This window comes from Symsagittifera roscoffensis, chromosome 6 (genome assembly GCF_963678635.1).
Source record: "Symsagittifera roscoffensis chromosome 6, txSymRosc1.1, whole genome shotgun sequence".
Taxonomy (NCBI): Eukaryota; Metazoa; Xenacoelomorpha; order Acoela; family Convolutidae; genus Symsagittifera; species Symsagittifera roscoffensis.
The window spans coordinates 5,927,257-5,944,616 of NC_087067.1; the positions used below are offsets into that span (position 1 = coordinate 5,927,257).

Here is a 17,360-nt window from a genome sequence, read left to right on the forward strand (position 1 = left end):
CCGGGGAGTATGTGCCAGTCGGTCATATTTGGAAGTTTGACCTTGAGAAGAGCAGAAAACACTTGATTTTGGAGTGAAATTTAAATTTTTAAAATTTCGAATGGAACATGTCATGCACGATTTTCTCGCGAGAACTGAAAATCAGAAAAAGAAGGAAGAACAATTTTAGAACAATTGCGGGAAAGTTGTCAGATAAAAACGAGTGGGAAATTGCTATTCGCAATTTCCATCATAGTGAACAAGAGTAGAGCTGTCCTATCTGAAATAGAAGACAGAGTATTCCCGAGAGAGTAATTATTCGAACTGGACCAGAGTGAACCTTCGACGGAAAGGTGGACAGCTTGAGTGTCCCAATGGTCCACATAAAACTTCGTTCTTGAGTTCAAACTTACCCTTACCATTCAAACTGATAAACATTGAACTTATCTAGTTACCTTAGTTAATTCTAGAGTTGCTCACCCATTTAATTACTTCCTGTGCTTGAGCGCATCAACATGTGAGTCCTTAATTTAAATTTCTAGAGTGTGTTTTATGATTGTTATGTTGAGGTAAGGCGAGTTTTAGGTTGATCCATCTGAAATGGATCAAAGTTACACTGTCTAATAAAAAGTAACTTAACGGATTGTTCCAACCCGGTTTTTAACGGCGTTCATGTATTTTGGGTATCTAGAGACCTAAGTATGGGGACGTTTCTAATTCTAGAGTGGGGGGATATTTTGGTAGTAGCCTTAAGCAGTAGCGGGTCGTAGTCTCATGTCACAAGCGAACCGAATTGGCTCCGACTGATTTGAGGTGGAAAAACACAAGAGATAGTGTCCCTGACTCCCGAGCCAATAGTTATAGGGCCTATTTTTCTTAAGCCTCATGTGTGACTGCAGTAGACGAATGTTACATGGAGCAGAGATGATCTCAGTGGAGACAATGGAATTTTGTCCTTAATTCTCTGACAGGATGTTAGTTCCGTTAGCTATATACCCAATAAAAAACTTACAGAGAAAAAAATTGATTGAAGTTGGGTGGCTCAAAATATATATAATGTTAAGAGTATGTTTTTGTTTTTAGTTCCAAGAACAATTCTTTAGGATGTCAGACTGAAGAAAATTTCAGGAAAAAATCGGAAATCGATATAATTTTGGAAAAGATCTGCCAGGAATGGTGGCAGTCCTACTCAGCACTGAGTAATGCTGCAGAGAATTCGCTAGAAAATAGTGCAGCAGTAAAATAGATTAGATCCTTTGCGGATATAAGTTCGCCGGTGTATAAAAAATTATTTTTAAGTTTGGTGTATTTAAATTATTTTTGAGGTTTTGTTTTATTAAAATAAGATTTAATACATAACATGCGTTTTTTTAGTTGAGTATACATGTGAACAAATTATCTTGTCATTTAAAATTTGCTTTATATGCTTCAAAAAGCCTGTCTCTAAATTCCCTCCCTGGGCCTTCTTACAAGCGAACCATGAGCATCATATCAAACATGAAACTATTTAAAAGTTTTCTACAACAATTAGGCTTTATAAACTTAAATAACTTGTCTTAATGCTATGCTTTCAGGTTAGATGACAACATTAGGTGCACTAAATGGTTCGCTTTCACCATCTGTCACTAACAAGGCTGTATCGTTATATTAGTTATTTGATCTATCTCAGCATTTTCTTTATTCTCTGCGTAAAGCTTGGTTATAGAAGCACGGAAAATGAAATCAGAGATCTTTCGGAGATAGAACTTGAAGAACATAATGGCTTGGTTCTGCCCATCAAAACGCAAAATGTTTCTTTGACTATAAATTTGTCTAAACAAAATTGTCCTAATAATAGAATCTCTAATCCGTCTTTAGACGACGTGAGGTCAATATTCTATAACTTGAATACTGCCAAATGCGTACGGAATGCAAACGGATTGAAATTTCGAATAAACTTTGTTGTTTTAGTAATGGTTAGTGACGATGCTATGGTTCAAATCATTTTTTGACAAAAAATTGATGTTAAGTTTCTTCGAAAAATTTTGAAGATTTATGCCTTTCTCATATTTTTTAGATGCAGGAAAAAAATCAATTTTTTGGTTTTTTATCAACATTCTTTCTTTCTTTAATATGCAAGGTTGTGACAAAAAATAACAAACAGTTTGTTAACATGATTTGCCCCTATTTGTGTCCTCTTTCACAGGTACATAACAGAGCTGAATACCTTCAGTTTTTGATTGAAAGTATCACAAATCAGCGAAGTAGACAGCACTTAAACGAGACACTTGTTGTATTCAGCCATGATGTATACGACGAAGAAGTATTCAACAAAATTGAGGAAATCACAACTTTTAAGGTAATTTTTTATTGATGCTCTACAATAACGAAAGAAACCTTCTAAATATGTATAAAGATTGCAGGGTTTTCATTGAACTGCCGTTTTGAAAAATAAAGTTTTTTTTGCCCAATTAAATTGTTCTTTGAAATTATCAAGCTATTAGTTATGCGTTTAAGATTGTTCTCTGAAAGTATCAAGCTATTAGATTTGCTTTTGGAAATCAGAATATCGCAAATTTTGTTTTACAGTTTTTGGTTTATTTCTTAGAAGGGTATACACTCGACGCGTTCAAGAAGTCAAATACGGAGCGATGTGGAAATTGTCGTGGCTATTGTTTTTTTCTTGTTTATAATCAGCCTTTCTGCGTTGGTATTGTTTGCATGGGTATTCTTTGGTAGTGAAAAACAAGTTTTTTTCTTTTTTGCATTTTTGGTTAGAACTTTAACTTTTCTAAGGTAGTACGTGAGTATCGGGTGGTGGAAATGGTCTCCAAGGGCATGCACTGTCCAGGTTATGTCTGCAAGTGTTTCTTCTGGCAGGGCTATGAAGAAGGTACATTCATTCGCGCACAAATTTCGTGCAACTAAGCATGTTCTCTGCAAACAATTTTACGACAAACAAATTTTTGTACAAACAACAAACAAATTATCTACAAACAAATTTGTTCTCTACTCTCTAAACTTACGAATATAATATGTTTTCTGTTTTATGTGAAAGTGTGTTTCAATTCCGCTTGCGATTCATTGGCAAGCGTTATCAAATTGGAATATAGACTTTTCTGGCTTGAGAAGTTTAGCAAATGCACTTGAATTATTTGACATTTCGATTAATATAAAATCGTCATAGAAATGGGTGCGGATATATTCTTGATTTTTTTGGGTCAAAATCCGGTCTTTTTATCTATCTGGTATTATTATCCTCTTTGTTTTTTTTTTTTAATTTTTGCTTGAAATTCACTAAGCTTAGTTTCTGGTATTTTTGGTTCATTATGAGTAGATTCAAAAGCGGTTTCGGAAATTCAATGCAAACTGATTACCCTTGCGATAAGCAAGGGTAATGCAATCGGGTACTAGACTTTTTTCCGTAAATGACTTGTTCACAGAATGACTAGTTATGTTCAGTTCGAACGAATTCAAATTTCTGCCTCTCCGGCACATTTGTCTGGAAGTAACGAATGCGCCTGGGACGGCAAAGGTCCTGGGTTCCAATCTGACAGGACCTGTTTCGGACTTGTGAAAATATCCGTTTCAAAGAAAAATTGTTGGCCTAATTGTGCCTGCCTATGTTGTGTCGGCTTAGTTGCCATACTAGAATTGTTTTTTTTTAAATTTTTTTTAGACATTTTAGTTGCTTTTAGTGTTCTGATTTACCTCTGCTATTTGTAATTTTACTAAGCATGACTTCGTATTTTTTTGTTTGTTCTTTTTTCGCTGAAAAACTTTACTCCGCCCAAATGATTTCGGCCTATTTTTATTGGTTTTGTGACTTGATTTTGAGTCATTTCAACGGAAACATGTTTCTTATGCTCACCTTTGGTTCGAACAAACTGCTAATAATCTTAATAGAAATTGTAGTTCAAGTTTTCCATGACAAGGAGTTTAAGGGTTTTGTTTTTTTTTTCGGCTTTTTTGTTTTTTTTTCTCCTTTTTTCGGCTTAACAGGTTTCGGCCTATGTAATATCGGCTTATTGACCTCAGATTGCGTTTTTCGACGAGCGGAAAAGATTTGTGTGTGCGTGTTTTGAGGGTGAGGGGGACTTTTTATTAGTTTTAAATTTTTTTGACTTCTTTTTTTTTCGTTTTCCTGCTTTAAGGCCATATTATTTTTGAAATTATAACTTGAGGTTTTAAAAAAAAATTTGCAAATTTTAATTTGTTTTCTTTTTCTCAAAAATTTCGCTTGCTTTATAAATGCTAAATATAGTTCTTTTTTTCATTGAGAAAAACTAACTCACAAAAAATAGTTTTGATCTGCATTTTTTTGTTTCAACAAATATAGCTAAAAATTGAAAAGCAGTGTTTCATTGAGGTAAAAAAAAAATACTTTTGATTTGCAATTCTTCGTTTCAACAAATATAGCTACAAATTATGAATCTATGAAATATAGTCTTATGTTATGAATATATTTTTTCGAATTCAAGTCGCAAATAAAAATGTTGATTTAGTAGCTTTTGGTTACATTATATTGGCCATTTTCAGCATCTGTTCTGTTCTCTATTGTATTGGTGGCTAATGTTTGACCTTTATCAAGCGACGAAAGATAAAAGGACGTGGGACTCCTAATTTACAGGTCGGAGGTTCGATTGCGGCTTATAGCAAAGTATTTTTTTTTTCAAGGCTTATTTTAACCTTTTCCTTATTTTACGTTTTATCTTTTTAGAGCCTTTTTGTGTGGACTAGTTTTTTATGCGTTCACTCTTGTTATTTATTTTTAAAATTGCAAGAAATGCGAAGCTTCTGTTTGCCTCTGTATATGTTGTTTATTTTAGCAGTTTTCATAGCACAGATTTTCTCGCAGGTTTTATTACATAAGCGCAGTTTTTGAAGCTTAATAGTTGTTGACTTCTGCATAATTACGCTTGCGATAAGCAAGCGTTAACAAATCGGAATATAGATTTTTTTTTTGCGGATTAACATCTTCTTTAACAGAATCACTTGTATCTAGGTTCATATCGAATTCAAATTTATATGCGTGTCGGACACTTAGCCTGGAGGTGAAGAATACGTCTGGGACGGCAAATGTGGGTTTGAATCAAACCAGGAACTGTTTTTTTTTGAAACTGGAAATAATTCTCTCCGAAAAAAACCGGCACGCAATTTTCTATATAGTTGCTTTTAGTGTTCTGAATTGATCCTGCAATTTTTAATTTTACTAGCCTTGAATTCGTAATTTTTGCTGTTTTTTTGTTAAAAACTATTCGGATGCAAAATATTTCGTTTCGTCGGCTCAGTCAACGCTTGTTAATTTTTTTGAATTATTTTTTATTGTGAGTTTTTTATGGAGGTGTTTTCCCCAACGAGAACATGGTCCCAGACAACATTTTCATTATTTTTCTCAATTTTGAACTTAGTGGCTTTCTTAACCTGCGTGCTAGCTTGCTATTTTAATGTATCAAAAGTGGTGCGAAGCTCCACTTCGCCTCTTTGTTTAACTTCTGAGATTTTTTCCGGCAAATTCAGGCATTGTCCAGAAAATGAGCTCTCTGTATTATGTGACGCTTTTTCAAATTGTGAATCTATTATATATTTAAATGCGGGCTTCAGTATCTCGCCATGTTTAAGCTTTTTCAACGTATTATTTTTGCATGTTTAAGCTATATCGTATATTGCAATGGTTAAGATTTTTGTTTTCGATTTTCCAATTTGATTTTAGTGGTTACTTTACCGAGTTCAAATTAAGCAGCCCAATATCGAATTAGGGGTGGCGAATTTGGCCTCCAATTTTGAATGCCCGATCATTTTAGTTAACGAGATAAGACGATTTTTTCAAAATTTTTCAGAAATTTCAAATAAAATAATTTTAAAACTTGAAGTCCCCAACCCTATAGTTGGGTGCTGTCAGAGGAGTTACAAATCTTGCCTCCAAATATGACAGTTCAAATCTTTGTAGTTTTCGAGATATGACGTTTTTTGTGATTTTTTCAAAAAATTTTCAGAAAACTTAGATTAATTTTTTTTTCGCAAAATCTGAAATTCCCAACCCTGTAGTTGGGTCCTGTCAGAGTATTCTCAAAGATTGCGGAACTTGACTCCAAATATGATTGCTCACTTCTTTGTTGTTTTCGACATATGACGTTTTTTTGCGATTTTTTCAAAAATTTCCAGAAACTTAAGTTATTATTAGTTTTTAAAAATCTGAAATTCCCAACCCTGTAGTTAGCTTCTGTCAGGGTACTCTCAAAGATTGCGAACCTTGTGTCCAAATATGATTGCTCAGTTCTTTGTAGTTTTCGAGATATGACGTTTTCTGTGATTTTTTATAAAAATTTTCAGAAAACTTCAGAAAGTTTAAACTAATAATTTTTCAAATTTTGAAATTTCCAACACTATAGTTCGGTGTTGTCAGGGTACTCTAAAGAGTTGCAAATCTTGCGACTGCTAAACGCGACTGCTCAAATGTTTTTAGTTTCCGTGATGTGACGTTTTTTGATTTTTTCAAAATTTCTCGAAGAACTTATCTACAAAGAAATTCAAAAAATTTGAAAATACTAATTTGAGGAAGATACAACCTTATTGTCAGCGTACAACCAGGCGTCTCAAATCTTGCCTCCTAATTTGAATGCTCAAATCCTTTAAGTTTCCGCGATAAGACTTTTTTTAAATTTTGTTTTTCCGGGAAACTTAGGTTCAAAAAAATTCACAAAATTTTGGATTCCTAACCCTATAGTAGGGTGCTCTCAGGGACTCTCAGTGGTTGCAAAGCTGGCCTCCAAGTTTCTCCAGAGGCCCATTAAGTTTTCGAGATGACGCTTTTAAAATGGGAATTAAAAAAAATTATAAGTTCGAAATTACCAACCCTGTAATTGGGTGCAGTCAGAGTACACTAAAAGTTTGCAGATGTTGTTTCCAATATATGCGGTTTTTTTATGAGCTGTCGAAAAATTTCGAAGCACCGAAGGTGCGTTAAACGCTAGTTTTTTTTTAATATGACGCAAGCGATCCAATCCGAAGCTCCAGTTTGCCCTGTATATCCTGGAAGAAGTTCAAAGATTAATTGCAAAGGCGGATGTCATGGTAGGGGAGTTTTTGAGAAAGCACGTGAGGGGATTAAATCGCTTGATACATAGTGTGCGGGACGGATCAAGTTATTGAGTTTTTCTTTATTTTTTATACTTGCGAAAGCAAGTGTCTTGTAATCGGGAACTAGACTTTTTTCCCGTAAACAAGTTTTGTTACATTTGAAGTTGAAATTGTGGTTACTTATTAGTGAACCTAAGAAAAACCGAGACTGGTTCTCACTGGGCCTAGAGGAAACGCGATTGTCTCTGTATTGTCGTAGATGCAAGTGTTTTTGATGCATTCCTGTAATTAAAAAAATAAATAGTCCTGATTATTTTTATTTTAATTTTTTTTCACATTAAAACGTCATTCGAACTAAATGTTCAATCAGGTAGTCTATCTTACAAAATATCAAAGATTTGAAACTTTATTGCTCAAAATTTTTCTATGTGATAAATTTTTTATTCGTTTTTTTTTTACGGAAAAACGAGCGGTTGCTTATAGCTCATCGAACACGGTTTAGTGGCCGCTCTATGAAAAATTAAAGAAATGTTTAAATCTGTTTGTTGTTTCGTGACTATTTTTTTGCATTTTTTTTTATTTTTCGCTAATTATGTTCGTTTTTCGATTAAGTTATTTCCGTCTCATTTTTTTTCGCTAGCTTGCAATCCTGTGCTTGTATTTTATCGCAAGTGAGACAAAGCTCTGCGTCGCCTGTGTTGATTCCTCTTTCTGGTTATCATCTTCGATTGTAGAGGCCCGAGGTTAAAAAAGGTTGCGTATGTTTTTGACTTGAAGCCTATAGTAGCTGTTTTTGTTGCACATTAACCTGATACTAGAAATGTAATTTACAATTTCATCGGTTTAAATATATATAAATCAATTTGCCGCTAAAATAATTTTTCAATTGGCAAGGTTTTACTGGATCAAATTTTTGTTCACGGCACTCATCTCATAAAAACTGGTCGACCAAGAAACCTGTTTTTTAACAGAAATATTTTCAGTGTGTTTGCTTTGAAAATGACTGTCCGTATGTGAAAATTTTAATTCTGTGACTTTGTAAAAAAATGTTTTGCTACTAATTTTTTACACTTTTCCGAGAGCTTGAATGCTTTTCCGCTATAACTACTGAGTCTGTTAAGGTAATAATTAAGTATTTCAAATAAACATTACGTTATGTTATCTGGTACGGTTCTTTATCGGATAACTTTCCAAAGCTTGGGTTTTATTCTCATTTAAACAGTTTGTACCATAATTGAAGGGTTATGTTGTATCGGTATTTTTCATGACAAAAATTTCGTTTTGGGCCTAACGGGAATCGACTCAAACTTTTTCGGTTTAGTTACCGCTCGCCAAACGGTCACCGAAGGTTTTTCGAGGCTGTCTATAACCATCTTCCGAGACATGTGAAGTTTTTATTCAAGTATTATTTTTTTTCGTCTTTTTCAAGTAATTATTACCCATGTGGTGAGTAACCGGCCTCTAAAATTTTAGTTAGCTGGATCTTCAATTTCAGTTGATTTTCCAAACTGTACTTTCATTATTTTGTCAATCAATAGACTAATTTTGAACATCTCTGAATTACTGATATGATGAAATTTCATTTTTCGTTTTTTCTTGTTTTATACTCATTTGGTTTTAAAAAGGCTCGGCCTATTTTGTATCGGTTTTGTGCTCTTATATTGGGTCGTATGGGTGAATAATTTTCTCAAGTGTGTGTTTTTTGAGGGAAAGGAATTTTTTTGGCTGAACGGTTGTCTGATCAATTATTGTCGGCTTTGTGGCCACGTTGAAATTTTTTGTTGCGATGCTTTTTTATTAATCAATTGTCTCAATTGACTTGTTTTCCTCAAAAGAAAGTTTCGGACCAAGTTTAAATCCGCCAAAGCCGTTTAGGTGGGAGGATGTTAACTTGATTCTGAGTTCGAATTGTCAGCCAATCAGAATAGCACATTTTACACGCAGCGCTTGGCAAATTTAATTTAAATTCAATGCGGTGGTGGAGGATCGTGGTCTTCTTGGGGGGGGGGGGGGGGGGAGGAGGAGGAGGATGTTAACTTGATCCAAAACTTCATTCATGACAAATTGCTACAAACATGAAAATTATGGTAGATTTGACGATATGGTTTGCCACAAGATCTTTGCAATTAGCAACAAGCAGTCAACTTTCCCCTCATACACGGTAGACAAATTTGACAATAATCAGTTCCGCTGGGCCGAATAACAATACGCAGCTTGCTTCTGAATTTTTACTTTGAAACTGGATAAATTTATTCTAACTTTAAACTGAAGTTATTTGAATTGAAACGAGATTTTCCAGATCACCTTGTGGAAAGTTGCGTAAAGTTTTTAGAGGAGTAATATCTTTTTCTGTACAAAAATCAATTGAATTTTGACGAATTTTTCTGCTAAGTGAAAATAATCGAAACATGACCACTAGTCATCTGGTTCTTAATTGTTTCGTTTTGGTTACAGGTTCTGCAAATTGGCTTTCCATTTAGTCAGCAGATTTTTCCAAATTCATTCCCTGGTTCCAGTGACAACGATTGCCCTCGAGACATAACTAAAGACCAGTAAGTTATTCTACGTAAAAAGAAAAAGACAAATCTGTAAATATATTCCAGTAAATATCTTCAAACGGAAGTTTTACTCTACATAGAGATAATCTCAAAAATACTTTGAAGAGAACGAGTAAAATTGAAAACTGTTTCAGAGCCTTGCAAGAAGGATGTTTGAATGCGGACCACCCTGATTCATATGGTCATTACAGAGAGGCCAAATATGCTGCCATAAAACACCACTGGTGGTGGAAGGTAAATAAATATATCGACAATAGTTGACATTATTCGGCCTTTTAAGTGTGCTTATATTTATCAATTAGACCCTTAAAAAAGTGAAAATGTAATATAAATCAAAGATGAATGAATGTTACGACGAGGTCTGTTTAGTAAACTGGAATATGTGAATTTTCTTTAAGATAAGCAACGGATTTTCCCTGGTGGATTTCTCATCATGAAATGTAACCTCGAATAGAAACATCTTATCTCAAGTAGAGTATTGCCCATTATAGCATCCAAACGTTAATAAAAACGCTAACAGCTTTGTAAATTCACAAACACCATACTTGATTACTTTAGGGTAATCTTTAGTATGTAAAATTTTGGATTTCAAGTTAAATTTAACAGCTGAAGTGTGTTTTTTAGTTGAATTACGTCATTGAAGTGTGTTTTTTAGTTGAATTACGTCATTGAAGTGTGTTTTTTAGTTGAATTACGTCATGAATTACGTCATGAGTTTGCATGAGAAAACTGAGGGAGTGGACGTGCCGGTGCTTCTGATTGAGGAAGATCATTACTTAACCCCAGACGCAATTCAGTTTCTGGACGAAATCACCAGTCTGAAGAAGTCCCTTTGCCCCAAATGTCTATTCACACAACTGGGCGATTATTCCAAATTAAAAGGCAACTCAATGATGAATTCTATCCAAAAGGTAACAATAGATCCGAAAAGATAAATTGGAGTTTTTGGATTCAACGAGATTTTCTTGCCTCTTCTAAAAGCAACTTTCTCTTTCCACAATTGTTAGTAAATGGAAGTAATCACTTAACCCCGGGCCAATAAAGTTTTCGGCAATAAGGGTCAAAAAGCCAAATTATGGTATTATGGCAAATAATGATTTTCTGATATTAAACTACATTAAATAGAACCACAAAAGAGCGGATATTTTGATTTCAGTGAAAGAAAAATAATTTACATGCAATTGCTGATATCGTAAATATCAATGTTTGTTTCTGTAGTTTTTTAAGTCCGTATTGGGAATTGCTCCAAAAGAGCCACAATGGAATAAGGTAAAGTTCATACTTAGTATTTTTATTTGTGTCATCTTCCCAAATTGCTGCTAATCGTGGTTCACAGAAAGTAAAGAAAGTTTGTTAAAAAGAAAGTCAGCCATGCATATCTACAAGCCCGTCAAAATTGGAGTCTTCATGTTCAAGTATAGAGATTCCCACCTTTTTGACTCTAAACAATACAAGTTCACTCGCTACTTTTTGTTGCCTTTGAAGTCCTCTTTGAAGTAAGTTCTCTTTTCCTTTCGATTAAATTAAAATGCAGTGATTTTAAATTGCTTACTTATAATTAGTAGCAAAAAGTTCGGACAGACAAAAAAAATTAAAAAGAGCAAGTGAACTTTTTCAGACAATTTTTGCATGCAAAAGATAATTTTTAGACATAAAGTATGTCTCAATGTCACCTAAAAATTCAAGTTTGCATGCAAAAATTGCTAAAAATCGGCCTACTGCTCTTTTTAATAATTTCTGTCCTATCGAACTTTTTGCAACTCTCTATAACACCGTTTTAATCAAAATGAAAAAAGAACTTACTTCAAAGAGGACTTCGGTAAACATGAAAGAATAAAGCAAGAAAGTTTTGGCCATTTAAGGCCAGGCAATTTTGCGCTACTTAATTCGCGTTAGTTTTGAAAAGAAATGATCTTGCCAATATTTCGGATTGTTAACTTAATTCGAACCAAAAACGAGCAATCTTTGAACGAACGTCATAGGCCCGCAATTAATTAAGTGTTCTTTGAAAAAATTGGCGTGATTCTCCAGACATTTTCAGTCGTTATAGATATTTAAAAAAGGTTCCTTAATGCGAAAAAATTCAGAATGATTCAATTTTAAAATCATTAACAATTGGCCTATTTTTTGTTGAAACTGCGAAGGAGGAAAACGACTCAATCATAATTTGTTTTTGGCCGTTGCAATTGTTTACAATTTCAGCAACGCATAAAATGAATGTCAAAAAATTTGTTTTGCCAGGAATATAACGTCAAATTGTTATGAATTAGCCCATGCAGATTTTTTTTGGATTAGTGAAACATCTGAGTCTTGGGTAATTTGTGAAGTCTCATCTTAGCATGTATAATTGAAATAAACCTAGTTTTTCAATGTGATGCGTGCGTTAATTGCAAAATCAATTTTAGTGTGATAGGAGTTAAGATGAGGAGTTCATACGGCATCAGTTTTAGTGTAAAATTATAAAATAGGAGTTAAATTGTCGTGGATTTAAATTGTTTAGTAGTGAGAAGACTAGGTAGTAAAATAAATGTACGGTGTTACATTGGGACACCAGAACCGATACTGACAGGTTAATTAGCGACAACCAGCACAGATCTATCATTTAAAAACATTTTCATTTGTGAGTACATCTATTTTTTTTTTGTTCCAAGAGATTTGGTAAAAACTTTGTAGAAAATAACGCCAGTTGTTTTTTACCATTTTGGAAATCTGGACGAATCGAAATTTGACTTTCACATTGGTTGTAATTTTACCAGCTCGATTTGTTAAAATTTTTACGTTTTTTTTTTCATTTTTTTATCGGTTTAATAAATATCGGCCTAATTAATATTGACTTAGTGGCCTCTTATTGCGTTGTGACGTCCGAAAAATTTTTTTTGTGCGTCTATGTGTGCCCTTAGGGCAAGGAGACTTTTTTTATAAGTTGAGATTTTTTTGAATTTCTCTTCGGCATGAAGGGTTTCTGCTCAGGTTTTTCGGCTTTGTTACCGCTTGCAAATTGAAATTCAAATCCAATCAATCATCCGGCGCATCTGGCCCAGAGGTAAAAACACGGCTTGAGACGATAAAGATTTGCGTTTCGAATCAGGCTGGGCCCTTTTTTGCAAATTAGAGTTTTTGTCTTTTTTCGGACTATCGTCCGTCTGTCTTTTGTCGGTTTAGTTCCCGTAACTCAATGGCTTGGCTTTATTCCAAGTTGCTGTAATCCAAAAGCCTGAGACGACAAAGTCCAGGAGTTCGATTCCAGTTGAGATACGTTTTCTCGCAAATAGAAAATTTTGGCTGATATAGATTATTGTCTGTCTGTTTATTTTTGTCTGCATAGATTCGCACAAAGGAAAGACTGTTTTTGAAAACTTGGATTCTGTACTGTATAGCACTCACTCCGAAAGCTCTTTCTAGAGTTTTTAATGCTGCAGGCAGTTTTGTTCCGGATTTTTTGGGAGTTTTAAGGCAATTTTTTTTTACAAAAACGTTTTTTCGAATTTTTTCCCGTTGATTTTCATAATCATTCATATTTGAATCGCAAGTGGTGCAAAGCTCAGCTTCGCCTCTGTGTTTGTTTGTGCGAATGTATTTCATATCTTCATTTGTCGTCGGCGTTAATTTTCAGAAACGTAATTTTGGGACAATGGAAAAAATTGAAATAGTTTGGAATGTCAAACTTCAAAGCTAAACTACAAGCTGTGCGAAAGCTTCTGTTTGGTGGCTAAAAAACTTAGTGCGATGCCTATCATTGCTTGTTTTTTTTTTAATTAGTCCTCGGCCCATCTCCCGCCATTAAACCTTGGGCCTTTGTTTCCGAGGGGGATAGAGATATCATCCATCTTGCCGCAGCCGGTCCCACCTTGAGTAGGCGGATGACACTGGGTCAAAATTGTCTGCGTTTGCTGAAAATATCAGACATATTGAAGATTTTGCGAACTGTATTTTTTCAATCTTCGATTGAATATATTTTTATTACACTTGCGAAAACAAGTGTCTTGTAAACGGGAACTAGACTTTCTTCCCGTAAACAACTGTTCCTTAATCTGAAATTGAAATAGCTGTCTTTCACTGTGTTTTGTCCAGCAGTGTAATTTCCGTTAAGCGGAACAAATTGCTGATTGACTCCGAAGCAATGGGAAAAACGGGTATGGTGCAAACATCCGATATGTCAAACATCCGAACACTTATAATAATTGCGTAATAATATGACGTAAGAATTTCTAAAACAAGAACTTCTTAAACAGTCCTACCCTTTGCTGGCAATCTCGCGACACTTTGGCGAGACCGCAGCGATCCGCCGTCAATAGGCCAGTACAGCATCTGTTAAACGAACGGTACAAATCGGATCTTTGCCCTACTTGTTGAAAAATATCGGAATTTTGCCCTAGTATTGCTGGTTTTTGGATGTTTGCAGCACGTTTTGGACTTTCGGAAATTTGGTTTTGTTCCATAACATCATTTCTTTTTTGATTCAATGATTCAAGTGTTTGAAATTTTAGTTTTTTGGTCGGAGAAAGTAAAGTTGTCCACGAAATTTCAGATTTTTTTTGTATATTTTTTTACCGGTTTCCGGAATCTGAATTAACTGTGAAATTTGCCGGAATCCGGTACATCTCTAGTCATCATTTGTTCCAGAAGTTCAAAGAGCCTTTTTTCAAATTCAAAAAACTAGTCAGTATTTTTTTTGTTAACTTACGTTCATTGACTTTTTCCAACTGTTTGTTAACTTTGTTGGGAATTGAATCTTGTTTTACCAAATTCTGAAACCCCATAAACTGCGCTCAAAGATATGACCATAATAAGTTTGAAATTTGTAAAATATAAAAGTGACTATTCGGCTTGTAGATATAATGGATGTCTCAAAAGGATTGGTTTAACCGAATTAACGCCAGTAACATCCAATCATAATGGATTCATTACAATATATATCATACTTTAAATCATATGTAGACATGTCATCTTAATGAACAGCGTGATGCAGTCCGATTAATGGTTTGAAGTTGATCGAAAGTCAAGAAAAGTGAATCGCATAAAATGGTGGCTGAAAATGACAACCTGTTTAGTTTTTATAGCGACTATCTTTCTTTCTTGCTTTTTTGATATTTCGAAAAAATTGTGACAGTCCCGATTGAGGTTTGGGTTACACATAATACCTGGTCACGGCTTCAGAAAACAGTATTTGTAATTGTTGTTTAAAATGAGTGTACGTCTTCCCCAAATATTTGAAATTGATTTACCGGGTGACGGTTTGCCTAAAGGCGCTAATTATGCAGAAGGTCAGAATGACAGAAAATCTTACCATAAATAGGACTGAATTTGTCAATATTTTCAATTTCTGAATTCTTATGAACGAACATAACTTTCTGTCAATTGTTCCTTCTGTCATTAGGGACTTCCATTGTAGTACTTTATGCTTAAATGGTTTTTCTGGACTTGATTTACGCTTTGATTAGCTAGTCGAACACTGAAGAAGAAACTGTTGATGTTTCGACCACGAAGTGGGAAAGGAACTAAAGCTTAAAGTTTCTTTTTCTTACCGCGCGAAACCCTTCATGTGGTGAGTCGATCGATGTTTCAAAACTTCGAAAAAGATTTTCTCGAAAAAAATGTATATCTCATAAAAATGTTCAATATTATTTCGACTTCCCAAACTAGTACCGTCAAAGTACTGTAATTCAACCTTGCAGTGTACACCCCTCCCCCTTAGAAAAAAAACAACCGAAAGTCTAGAAAAAAATCAGGAAGTCTTTTGTTTTTTGTTTGTAACTAAGATAATTGTAGTGCCGCCAGCGAATCTTGTTTCTAATCAGTGTTTTGCGGAATGATTTATGATAAAATTTTGACAGACTTGAATTGCTTGCAGTTGAAATTACAGACGCTTAAAAAGTGAAATAGATCCGACAAAAAACTGTTCATCATTTCCTTTTTTCGGAACGAGTAGTCGGTCGCTAGGTACCAAACTTGACCTCAAACTTAAAATGAATTGCTATTTGTATTTAATTCTGTATCCTTCATTTCATGAGCGAAGATCAGTGTTGACTTCGAGATTATTCTGAATTGTAATATTGTGATGTCTTTTTCTAGCTTCGGATCGACCAGTACCTGTCCAACAGGAACAACATGGGAATCATCATCGACAAGGCTGCCTTTGAGAAACTGACGAGCAAAGAGTGCGCGGAGGTGTTTTGCAAGTACGCTTAACGACTGTCAAGTTTTACAGAAAATTTGTTCAGTCATTTTTTCCAAAATATTAGTTGAATATTTGTTAAATATCAAAATATATGTTTCCCAGATTATCCCGTTTAATTATAATAGACATTTCATTCACGAAGATGTCCTTATTTCTTTTTAAGGTGAATGATTTGCGATAAACATCCGTTTTTTGAAATGTGATGCAAAATCGGCTCACATAAATGAGTATAATTGACCAAAATATTATTTGAGCACTATATTATGGTAAAAAACGATTTACGTTAGTTCAGAGCAAGGATGGAATTATTGACTACTTAACTAACAAGGGTGGAGTTTTTAATAACTAGGTAGTTAAGCTGTTAACAAGATCGAAGTGGCCCTGTTTGGCAGGTACGACGACTACAACTGGGACTGGTCCATCAATGCACAGTCGCGTCAGTGTTCTTCTGCGGGGGAGGGGGGAATGGCTTCTTCCTTTCTAACTCTGGTCCCCCACATTCCCAGGATATTTCATACGGGCATCTGGTGAGTGTGCAGCGGTTGATTGGCTTACAACTATTTGAAAACTTTTGGTTGTCAGAATTGTCAACCTGATTAAAACGAACATAATTAGCGAAGGTGACTAGTTCGGTTTCATTTCGGTTCGACGATCGAAAGGAAGTTTTCTTACAAGCGTAACTGTCAAGTGATCTGAATCTACTTTAAAATATCAATTTCTGACCGATTAAAGCAATCAGGAAAACCTGGCGTTTTTTTTTCGATCAAAGGTTATCTTCGCGATCAAAGCTAAAAATCCCAAAAAAAGTTGCCTTGAATCGCTTTCTATTTTTTTTCTAAGAATAATTATAATATTTAGTGGGGTCCACAAGAATATAAACCGACAGCAAATGAAATCTGCCCAGTGCAGTCCAAGAGCTGCGATAAGAGATTTCCTCAACAAGTACAGTCTTGCTCTGAAAGATGACAGCTCTCAAAGAGACTACTCACTGTCAAACAATGTGCAGACAGCCCATCGTACCCAGAAGAAATTCAAACCTAACGGAGGATGGGGGGACCCCAGAGACCACAAGTTCTGTCTGGAGATGGTTGCGAAAAATCGGATGTAATTTCGTATGTGAAAGACAAAACAAAGACGAGTTAGTTATCTTTAGGAATGAGTATATTCAGTCATATGTGCAGTAATCGATTGCAATGAGCTAAAATCATCGAGTGAATTCATTAATATTTATTGGTGCTGCCTTTTTATTTAGGAATAAATATGTTAAGTCGAGACATTTGTTTTTTTTATCTGTTATTTGTTTTGCTAATTGAGGAAAATCCAGAGGTGGATCTAGGATTTTTTCGAAAAGGGGGCGTATTTTCAAAAAGCCACGTTTTATGGCCCTTTTTCATGGTTTTTGTTTCAGTGTGCTTTCTCTTAAATTTAGTGCTTATTGGCGACAAAGGCGCCTTTATAGAGATTTGAGGGTTAGTCGGCGAAAGATGGTTGCCATAAAATAGTAGCATAGGGGAATTTCTGCATGGTCAAGGGTGGAGTCCCTGAGAAGGGGGCTAAATCTCTAGATCCGTCCCTGGATAAATCGG

At 34.8% G+C, this 17,360-nt stretch overlaps 1 protein-coding gene across 2 annotated transcripts; it reads left to right on the forward strand.

Moving 5' to 3' along the window:
* The first annotated feature begins 893 nt into the window (after nt 1–893).
* On the forward strand, nt 894–17,048 carry LOC134848874 (alpha-1,6-mannosyl-glycoprotein 2-beta-N-acetylglucosaminyltransferase-like). 2 transcript variants are annotated; one of them, XM_063866386.1, is made up of 10 exons: nt 894–953; nt 1,063–1,934; nt 2,165–2,317; nt 9,493–9,590; nt 9,731–9,830; nt 10,283–10,507; nt 10,815–10,865; nt 15,669–15,775; nt 16,167–16,301; nt 16,633–17,048. In XM_063866386.1, the coding sequence occupies exons 2-10, from the start codon at nt 1,581–1,583 to the stop codon at nt 16,880–16,882; spliced, it is 1,473 nt and encodes a 490-aa protein (XP_063722456.1). In that variant the 5' UTR covers nt 894–953; nt 1,063–1,580; the 3' UTR covers nt 16,883–17,048. The 2 variants fall into 2 exon arrangements, with proteins under 2 accessions (XP_063722456.1, XP_063722457.1); XM_063866387.1 differs by lacking the exon at nt 10,815–10,865 and having other exon boundaries at nt 897–1,934.
* Nucleotides 17,049–17,360: the final 312 nt, after the last annotated feature.

Bases quoted from the DNA above. Each gene is read 5' to 3' on its own strand.
- LOC134848874 (XM_063866386.1), top strand. From the start codon at position 1,581: ATGGTTCGCTTTCACCATCTGTCACTAACAAGGCTGTATCGTTATATT. The intron at 9,831-10,282 runs GTAAATAAATAT...TGTGTTTTTTAG, and splicing joins AACACCACTGGTGGTGGAAG to TTGAATTACGTCATGAATTA. The intron at 15,776-16,166 runs GTACGCTTAACG...CCTGTTTGGCAG, and splicing joins TGCGCGGAGGTGTTTTGCAA to GTACGACGACTACAACTGGG.